Source organism: Triticum urartu, chromosome 5A (assembly GCF_056163025.1).
Source record: "Triticum urartu cultivar PI428250 chromosome 5A, HENAU_Tu73, whole genome shotgun sequence".
Taxonomy (NCBI): domain Eukaryota; kingdom Viridiplantae; phylum Streptophyta; class Magnoliopsida; order Poales; family Poaceae; genus Triticum; species Triticum urartu.
Genome location: NC_141877.1, coordinates 673,489,977 through 673,500,644, shown reverse-complemented (window position 1 = coordinate 673,500,644; position 10,668 = coordinate 673,489,977). Strand labels below are relative to the sequence as shown.

At 42.4% G+C, this 10,668-nt stretch overlaps 1 protein-coding gene across 1 annotated transcript; it reads right to left on the bottom strand.

Moving 5' to 3' along the window:
* Positions 1 to 5,518: 5,518 nt before the first annotated feature.
* On the bottom strand, positions 5,519 to 9,861 carry LOC125506459 (uncharacterized). Its single transcript, XM_048671270.2, has 3 exons — positions 9,254 to 9,861; positions 6,616 to 6,766; positions 5,519 to 6,516 (listed from the first exon to the last, which is right to left on the bottom strand). Exons 1-3 carry the CDS (start codon positions 9,805 to 9,807, stop codon positions 5,716 to 5,718), a joined length of 1,506 nt encoding a protein of 501 aa, XP_048527227.2. The 5' UTR covers positions 9,808 to 9,861; the 3' UTR covers positions 5,519 to 5,715.
* Between the last annotated feature and the right edge of the window lie 807 nt (positions 9,862 to 10,668).

Genomic DNA, 10,668 nt, shown 5'->3' with positions numbered 1-10,668 from the left:
GTCTTGACCATATCACATCACAACATGCCCTGCAAAAACAAGTTAGATGTCCTCTACTTTGTTGTTGCAAGTTTTACGTGGCTGCTACGGGCTTAAGCAAGAACCAATCTTACCTACGCATCAAAACCACAACGATAGTTTGTCAAGTTGGTGCTGTTTTAACCTTCGCAAGGACCGGGCGTAGCCACACTCGGTTCAACTAAAGTTGGAGAAACTGACACCCGCTAGTCACCTTTGTGCAAAGCACGTCGGGAGAACCGGTCTCGCGTAAGCGTACGCGTAATGTCTCTTTACTCGTTTCGTTATACATCATCTCGCAACTAACTCATTAGTTGCAATGCTTGCAAGGCTTATGTGATGTGCATTACCGAGAGGGCCCAGAGATACCTCTCCGACAATCGGAGTGACAAATCCTAATCTCGAAATACGCCAACCCAACATTTACCTTTGGAGACACCTGTAGAACTCCTTTATAATCACCCAGTTACGTTGTGACGTTTGGTAGCACACAAAGTGTTCCTTCGGCAAATGGGAGTTGCATAATCTCATAGTCATAGGAACTTGTATAAGTCATGAAGAAAGCAATAGCAACATACTAAATGATCGGGTGCTAAGCTAATGGAATGGGTCATGTCAATCACATCATTCTCCTAATAATGTGATCCCGTTAATCAAATGACAACACATGTCTATGGTTAGGAAACATAACCATCTTTGATTAATGAGCTAGTCAAGTAGAGGCATACTAGTGACGTTTAGTTTGTCTATGTATTCACACAAGTATTATGTTTCCAGATAATACAATTCTAGCATGAATAATAAACATTTATCATGATATAAGGAAATAAAATAATAACATTATTATTGCCTCTAGGGCATATTTCCTTCATTTATATGTATATTGAACTCTGTAGAAACCTATGAAATAATCCGACTAAGAAGGAAATGTGTTATGTGGAAAATGGGTCTACTAACACAATATTAAGGGAGATAAAGTACTATCATACTCTTGAGAAGAATAATGGTAGTGTCATGACACATTATGGTTGTGATATGGTAATTGTTGGTTCTGGTCAAAGCCACAATTACACTCCCTGTAGGTACTATATGGTAATCATGGATGCATTCATGCATCAAGATTGTACTCGTACCTTCGTTGAGTTTTAAGGATATCCGCAATGGTTTCTATGTTGAAACTAATATAGTGAGTGAGGTTGGAAGCCTACTCATGACTCAACAAAAAGGATTTGAATGAAATCCTAGAGTAAATGCTTCTCTATATTGTGGATTGTATTATGCATACATTAAATTGGATACACATTGGCGTATAAGATAATTTTCTAGAATCTTGAGAAGTTCAAGATATGGCATGATTGCTTGGGTCATCCTGATATTGGGGGGACGAGAAAATTATTGATGGTTCAATTGGACACAATCTAACGGTGTGAATTTTCCAAATTCATTGAATTGTGTATGTACAATGTGTGCAAACTGGGAAACTGATCGCAAGGCCATCTTATCTCATGAAAAAGGATGAGCCGCTAGATTTCCTTGGATAGGAGATATATATGTGATCCAATTCAATCGTTACATGGAATATTCACATATTTCATAGTGCTTTTGGATGCATTACTAACATGGTCCAGTGTGTGTCTTACTTTTATATGGAACCATGCTTTTACAAAGATGATTGCTCAGATCATTAATTTGAGAGCAAATCATCCCAGGCACGGGATAAATCCATCAGAATGGATAATGCTATGGAAGTTAGTTCATGAGCATTTGATGGTTACTGCCTAGATTTAGGCATAACAGTGGAGCATATTGGTACTTTGTGTACATACCCAGAATGATCTTGCGGAATCACTTATCAATAGGATTAAGTTGATAGCGGGATAGCTCCTACTGAATTGTAATCTCCCAACAATTTGTTGGGGACATGCAGTTTGACGTACATCATAGTTCATACAAATTCGACCAACTGCATATTATATGGTCTCCCCTTGCAGTTAGTACGTGGAAATCAGCAAGTATTTCCCATCTGCGATAATTCGGTTGCATTGGATACGCACCGATTTCAGCACCGCAACGTACATATATGGGCCCTCATAGATAAATGGGGATCTATGTGAGGTAAAATTCTCCGTCAATCGTAAAGTACCTAAAGTCTCTTAAATGAGACTTGTTTATGGCTCGGTATGCTGTTTGTATTTTGATGAGGACATTTTTCCGGCATTAGGGGGAGATAAGAACCACATTGAATGCCGGGAAATAGAATGAGATGTTAATAGACATCTAGTCCTTTGGTCCACCTATGTATGAATCTGAACTAGAGGTTCAGAAGTTTCTAAATTTGCAAAGTATCGCAAATAATCTGCCAGTTGCATTTACTGAGTATAAAGGTGTCACAAAGTAAAATATTCCCATAGTGAATGTGTCAGAGAGAGTGGATGTGACCCATAGGTCCACTCGGCCATCGATGAGGGGGAGGAATCTGGACACAAGAGGACAAGGCTTCATGAAAGCGTCCAAGAGGAATGAGGAATCCTCAAACAGTAAATGCAGGTCAACATCATGTTGATATTCAACAAAGGGTTGAAGGACACCTGAAGGATGTTGGACACATCCAGGACCCAGCACGAGTGCGCACACAAATTTTTGTGCTGGGACATCGGAAGACCTTGACTCAACTGTTGCAGGAAATCACAAAGAGTCAAAAGGTAATGATGAAATCTCCACTGTGGACATGGATTCGGGAGAATCATATAATAAAGACTACATTATGTCGACACTTATTTATCCTCATGAATTGCATAAGACCTTGGATTGGATCTAGAACCTAAGTCCATGCATGGTTGAGTGTCTAAAATGCTCTAGTTGATCCAAAGGAAGGCAGTAATTGAGGACGCGCTCGCTTTCAAGAAGAGGGGTATTGACCTGATCAGTAGTACCCACTCCTCTGAATGTGTTCCCTGGGGGATCATAGTGAGTTTTTTGTTCATGAGAGGAATAAAAACAATGAGGTGGTGAGACATGAAGCGAGGCTTGTAGCACATGGGTTCATGCAGAGACCCTTCATCGTTTAAGATGAAACATGTTCTCCAGTTATGAGTGGATTAACATTCCGATATTTCATATCACTGGCAGTGAATAATGAATTTGTATATCCAACTGATGGATGTTGTGACTGAATAACTGTATGAGTCACTTGATTCAGATATCTCAATGATAATTCCGAAGGAATGGAAATTCTGAATTTAATCGCAACATGTGTTGTGTAAAGCTTCAGAGGTCGTTATGACATGAAGTAGTCGGCAATGATGTGGTAGAACCGACTGAGTGAGTTCCTTTATTAGAAGGTTACTCAAACATTGATGATTGTTCATGTATGTTCATCAAGAAATCCAAAGAGGAATTTTGTACAATTTCTGTGTATGTTGATGATCTAGTATAATTGGAGCTACACAAGAGATACATGATACAATCATATCATCTTAAGACGGAGTGTAATATGCAAGGTTTGTTGAGACCAAACATTGCTTGAGTTTGGAACTTGAGCGCATTCCCTGGGGAAAACTTGTTCATCAGTCCACATTTATCCAAACGATTGTTGAAAGTTCAACATGGATAAGTCATATCCATCAAAGAACTATGGTTTTGAGATCTTTGGATTACTAGAGATAAGGACCCATTAAGTCCTAACGACAGTGATGAAGAGATATTTGGACGTGAATTTCCATATCGCGGTGCCATGAGAGCATTGGTGTATCTAGCAAACTGCACCAGGCCTGGTATGTCATTAGCAGTAACTTTATTGGCTAGATACAATGCATCACTGCTTAAAAGGCATTGGGTTGGTGTGAAGAATATTTTTAGATATCTTATGGAAACCATAGATCTTCGTTTGTTCTATGAAAAAAATTCAAGATATGACCATGGTTGTATATTGTGATGTTGGGTATATATTTCATCCCCATAATCCTAGATCGCAGACTGATTTTTGTCTCCTCAAATGAAGGTACGACTTTCTCTCGGAAGTCAAAATGACAAACTCTAGTGGCTGCATCCACTAATCATTCTAAATGTATGAAGCAACATCTGAATATGTTGACTTTACAGAATGATGAACTTTGTTGAAAGTTTGGGTGAGTTTGATTGGTAGGAATCACCCACCATTATCTATGAAGATAATGTTGTTTGTATTACATAGATGCAGACAGGTTATAAAGAGCAATATTACAAAGTATATTACTCTGAAAATATTTTCTTCATCGTGAGTTGAAAAGTGGGAAGATAAATATTTTGGAAGCAAAGTCATATGTGATTTGTGTGATATGTTCACAAAATCTTTACCAAGTTCTTCATTCATGAAAGATGTTAATGAAGAGGTACAAGATGACTTTTGCAAGGTTCAGGGGGAGTGCCCTCCTGAATGATAACCTGTTCAAGATCTCTCCAGATCTTTGATATTGCACTCTTTTCCTTTATGAGTTTTTTCCTATATGGTTTCTCATAAGAGGTTTTTAATGAAGCAATAGTAATACAAGCATTGTGATGTGTCATTTTCTCCTTATTTTCCCACTGGGTTTTTGGAAGGAGTTTTCTATGACATATTATGTATGTCTTCTCATATTTTTCCCACAGGGTTTTTGGAGGAGACTATTTCAACGATGATCAATCACAAGGACAAACGAGGATTAGAGGGAGTGTTAGGATTTAATTATTATTATGATTAAGGAGATAATCCTCTTTTTGTAATTACACGTGCGATTGCCAAGCCTGCAATCGACACGATGGTTCGTCCTTCCCCATCGAGGGGACGCATCCCTTCACTTGCGCCCCTTCCCGTTGTATATAAGGAATGATCATCAATGGAATTGATTAGAATCATTTGCAATCTGTCTACCAACGGTTTTGGTAAAGACATGGGTGGTTTGGGGCAGTGAACCTTAATAGTAGTATTCTGAATATTTGCTTACTACGTAAATGGTTGCGACTTGGTGTTTAATGACATGGCTGCTCGGCTGTTGAGGGGTTTCGTGGGATCTTTAGTTGGACAAATAAACTGGATGTTGTGGTCAACTGTGTAAATGTGGTGACTGTAAAATAGTGCCAATGCTGTAGCGCATGAATTAGCCAATATTGGCCGGTTGTACCCAGTAGACCATGTCATGAACTGGGGGTCTGATGTACCAGCCCAAGTGGCTGCTTGTGCCTCGAGCGATTTGCCCGAGCACCGTTAAGTTATAAAGCGTTGCTTTGACCTCAAAAAAAAACTGTGTAAATGTGGTGACTGTAAAATATTTATTTTGTGATCATAATTGTATCACTCAAATAATGCTACTACAATCCGCACGACAGAACTGCTCCAATCCATTCAGACCTGAGTGGAGCCAAACAGCTCTTCGGCGTTCGTCTTCTACAAACATGAGTACTAGTACAAAATTCTCTTTCCAGACTTGAGACGCGCAATCTCATTAATTAAGGAAGCTAAAGATGACACATTGCTTTCCTCACTGATTTAACATCTTCACCAACTCAAGACAAATGTGGTGAGTGGTGAGTGGTGACTGTTAAACATTGTTGTGTTATCATTCTGAAATAAAAATGGGGAGGTAAAAAAATCTTCTTAATTCAAGACAATAAATTCTGAAGGCGAAATATAACAATTCAGAACCCTTTGAAATGCCTAGAATGGTACCCCAAAAAAATCTGCTAATTGAATAGGAAAACACCATCCACGACATTCATGATCCCCCCGTCATCTGCTAAACTGTCCTCCTCCTCCTCCTCCTCCTCCTCTTCCTCATCCACTGCACAAACGTTCAAATCCCAACCATGACGACGACGACATCTCACTTCCATCTCCGTGGCGTCACCTTCCTCGCGGTTCTGTCCACTAAAGCGTCGCTTTACCCGTGGGGAGGAAGATGAAGCTACGTACCTCGAGTCCAACACGTCAGAGGCGCTCAGCACTACGATGGCATCCTCCAGGCCGACCACGTCGCCGTTGCATCCCGTCACCATTCCTCCATCCGCGACGGCGTTTCTGATGCGCATCTCCGAATCACGATCCAGTCTGTCAACGTCGTCGATCAATATAAGGCGGTGAGGGTTCTCCGTGAACGCTTCGAACAGCCTCGCCCCGAGGTCGCCACCATTGCCGTTGTCCGGTGATCTCGGCCTCTTGTGGGTTAGCATGCCGCTGCGTGCGGGAATGTCGGAGTCACCCTGCACATGCAGTGTGGTGAACTCAGCGTAGGAGTCAAACACAAGCCTCGCGAGCTCCCGAGCAACCGCCATCTTGCCGCCACCGTCCCTTCCTATGAAGAGCAGCCAGGTCGACAACGAGCTAGACAGCCTCCTCCTCGTCACGCCCGATCGGCACCGGAGTACCGTGCTCGATGTGCCGGCCACGATGCTCCCGTGTCGCGGAACGCGCAGCTCGAGCGCATCACAGAGGATCCTGTGATTTGTCGCGCTGAGCTCCGTGAACTTCAGCCGGCGGCAAGCAGCCTGCATGTGTCACAGCCGGTAATTAATTCATCGGATCATCACTTCATGAGTGAAATACAGTAGCCACATGTATAATGTATCTAGATGTGTTATACGTACGTCTGCTTGAGGACAGGCGCCGCAGCAGTTTGTATCTTTGTAGCGGCGGAGCCACGGAGGAATAATGCTCGCCGTCGTTTCTCCTAGGACGGTGCCACCAAAGATGTCCGGTCGCCCTGCTCCTGACATTGCTTTGCTAGCTTGACACTCGCTGCAAAAATACAGGCAAAATTAGCGTGCGTGTCTAATGCTTAGTTCTAACGACTTTATTGGAAATATCCTGATAGGGTAGTGTGTGGCTAGGTCTCGATCAAGTGACATACAACATTTAAGAAAGAAAAAAGGAAAAAAAAAACTGAAGAAAAAATGCATGAATCTTAATGTAAGATCTCGTAAATATATCATCGACTGAGACATAACCAAGTCTTAGTCAACTTCGTTTTAGCAAGATTTGTTCTGATAATAATGAAGCTGCATGCATAAGTGCGTACCTACATTGGACAAATTAGTGGCCGACTGTTGTCCTAGATTTTTATTGCCTAGTACCAAAAGAGTTCCAGAAAAAAAATTGATCGAACATACAGTATTTTTTTTAGATGAAGGGGAATCCTGCTCTGTAGCCCTTGTCAATATAAAGCCAACAGTGGAAATGGATTATCAACTGGAGAAATATTTCAAGCTGCAAAATATTTTGATTTTACAAATTCAGCTTTTCGTGGGATGATGTGTCTCTTTGCGTGCATATGGAACGGTTCACAGAGGTGTTACTCATTTTCTTTGCATGCCATGGAGGCGGACAAAAAAAAGCATGCACCCCAAGGTGGCATGATTGCGTCGCGCGAAGGAGCCATAGAATGAACATTTGTTTCTGATAACATTCAATTTTGTTGTACATTATAATTTTTTTTCTCTATCAAACTTTATGAAAGCTAGTAAAAAAATACACCATATTTTGGGATGCATGGAGTATCTCTGTTCAAATATACATGACTTCATAAGTGGTTTTTAAGCAGAACTTCATAAATGGCTGGTCTGGGAGGGATCAAGTCCCTTTGTGACCCAATTCAGCCCAAAGAAAATAAAGAACAAATATGGCAGTCTTTGTCTAAAGCTGTTCATCTCCAAGATACAATCCTTCCCAACCCCTTATAATCTCCTCCTTGGCACGATGTCATACAAAGTGTGTGCAATCAAACTTTTTCAACTATATAAGAATATATTCAGAATGGCAAAGTGAAAATAATACCATTAGGTCTATCATAAAAATATTTTTCATATTCTTTGACTAGCTAACATATAGATATCAAATATAACGGTCAAAGATACATCTTGAAGGAAATATCAATAGCCAAAAATAATGTATCTATTTACACACAGACTGGGTAGTTATCTTCATAGGGAAAATAACTGTTATTGTTATTATTTGTGTTGTTATTGTTGTTGTTCTTATGATAGATCTAATGGTATTTTTCCAAGTTTGATTAATTAAGTTTCTGGAAGAAAAAAAGATAGTCACGAGAGTAATGACTTATATCTTGAATTTGATATTTGGCGTATGTGGCAACGGAATGATTAAAACATTGTGTACGTGTGTGCGCGTCCCGAGGGGGGGGAGGGGGGTAATTAGGACCTTCAATAGCTGTTCTAGGTTTATCACTATGTCAAATAAGGTGCCTCTGTTCAAGCTTTTCATCTAATAGGAATGGAACGTCATGTCGTCCTAGCTAACAAGAGAGTAAGCTAAAAATTCATCTACACAAAACAAAATGTCAATCTCATTGCCACATTGGATTGATGGTGCAAATTATTTTTGTCATGTGACTATGTGAGTAATAATTTATACTTTAGTGTATTTTAGTTTGTAATGTTTAAGACCATCAACCTTTTTAGCAGGTCTGGTTTCATCATTGGGCTAGAGAATTAAAGTCGGGTCTGTCGGGTTATTGTCTAGCTTTTCTTTTCTTTTTTTGAAAGATCCAGTATTGCTGGCTTGCATTGATTGATAGCAGAAAGCAGCGGAAAAGGAATACATGTGGTGGATCCGAGGATCAAACAGAAGGATTAAAAAGAAGAAGATGCTAAAAAGAGGGAGCTACAAAACAGCCCCAAAGAAGTTAGCCTATGCCTGCTGGGGGTTCAGCGAATGGAGGTTCTAGACATTTAGCGCCTGCTTGTCTCCAGAGTTCAACCTTTGCTCGGATTGTGGCTTACAATTGTCTAGCTTTTCGACCCTGTTTGTTTTAACTTCAGTTGGCTTCGAATCACATGCGAATTAGCTTTGCCAGTGAAGTACATCCGGATGTGCTTTAGGCAATTGCACTGCAAATGGTCCGAATCCAGATTCAGTTTCACTGCCAAAGGTGGTATTACGACCTCGCTACTTCTCTTTCCTGGCTACTGTATTTCTGGTTAATTACTGGTTAAGACTTTGTATTCCCGTTATGGGGGTAGCCCAGTTAAAAAAAACTTTGTTGGCAAAACTGATTCCAAATAGCTGTTTTTTTTAACTTCTGATTTTTCCTATTAGAATCAGCTGCCTAAATCTGAAACGGACAAGGGCCACCACGACGGCAGAACACCATGCCCTAGCTAGGTAAGATTTCGACGTGAGAAAGCTAAAATTTCGTCTAAACAAAACAAAACGCCAATCAGATAGGTAAAACGCCACCCCATTGTGTGAAACTAGCCAAGTACGTACCTTCCATCCAGGAGAGATGTTTGTACTCGTCCAGCCCTAATCATGCCGTGAAACTGATTTGGTGAACTAGCGGCGACGTCCCAACCTACCCCACTTGATTGCTCCGACGAAGCATCGACCTGGGAGCTCGAGAAGCCGGCCGCGCGCAAGACGACGGGGTAGACGCTGGGGTCGTCGAGGACGGAGACGACGAGCTTCTCGAGCTCGGCCTTTCCCCCGGTCCTGCCCGGGCGCCGGTATGGCTGCGCCTGCGCCCGCTTCAGCGTGGCAACGAACGCATTGGACGGCGCTGCGTCGCCACCGTTGCGGGTCATGATGAGACGGCCGAGCGCGAGGTCCACGGCCACTCTGAGGTCGAGCGTGTTTGTCTGCGGCGGGTGGGACCTGACGCAGGCGGCGTGGAGGATGCCTGCCGATGCCGGGGCCGAGAGCATTGCGCCAGCGATGTGGAGCGGGGTGACCTGCGCGTGCCCCCGCCGCGCCGCCAGGCTCACTGCCTGCCGCACCACGGCGACTGCCTCCTCCCCCAGCGCGTGCCCACCGGCGACCCGCATACTACGTACTCTACTCTTGGATCACTTGGAGCTAGCCGTAGTAGAGGCAGGTGTTTCTTCTTCGTTCCAGGTAGGTGTGTGAGTTGAGAGGTTTATGCATGCATGGCACGGCGGCCGGCATGCATGCAGATGTAATTGCATGGGCTCCCCGGCTTGTGCATCTCTACGTACGGAGTACAGTACATAATACGTAGTTATGTATGCAAGTTAGGTCGTTGTTGTGGTGATCTGATCAGTAGTAACCTCGATCGCCCATCGATGGCATATGTCACTGTACTCCTCTGCCACAAAATCCACCGTACGCTCGCGTGAACAGAACTCCTGATCAGCGTGCATGCATATGCCTTAAATGTCGTGGCCATGGATGGTCCACTATGCGCATACATGGAAATTATCGCGGTCAGTGGTCATGGCTGCACGAAGGACAGCCCATGCAAGGACGCCGTGCCTCATGCATGCAGTTTTGTCATGCCAGAAGGCCGCCTAGCTAGGGGCCATGTGTATAGTAAACTAGACAGGATACCCCGTGTGTTGTCGTGGAAGTTGAATTATTTCAATGAGATTTGGTGGATGAAACATAACCCCTTCTAATGCTTCACCTTGTATAGGTGCTAAGAGTGTCATGTAGGCAAAAAAGATGATGTGACAAAGTAATTAAGAGAAGAGAGATGGGTGTGGTGACCTCAGGAAGAAACAATGTCAAGCACGGGAACCTAAGGAAAATACTTAAATGAAAGAAGCCCACCAATGCACGGATAACTTTAGTTGCTCAATCATTCATGAAGGATGCTTAGCTACAACAAGTTAAGCACCTTTGCATTGAGGACTTTAGTTGCTTAGCTTTGTAATATGCTTAGCACC

Bases quoted from the DNA above. Each gene is read 5' to 3' on its own strand.
- LOC125506459 (XM_048671270.2), bottom strand. From the start codon at position 9,807: ATGCGGGTCGCCGGTGGGCACGCGCTGGGGGAGGAGGCAGTCGCCGTG. The intron at 6,767-9,253 runs GTACGTACTTGG...GTATTTTTGCAG, and splicing joins ACATCTCTCCTGGATGGAAG to CGAGTGTCAAGCTAGCAAAG. The intron at 6,517-6,615 runs GTACGTATAACA...TGACACATGCAG, and splicing joins GCGCCTGTCCTCAAGCAGAC to GCTGCTTGCCGCCGGCTGAA.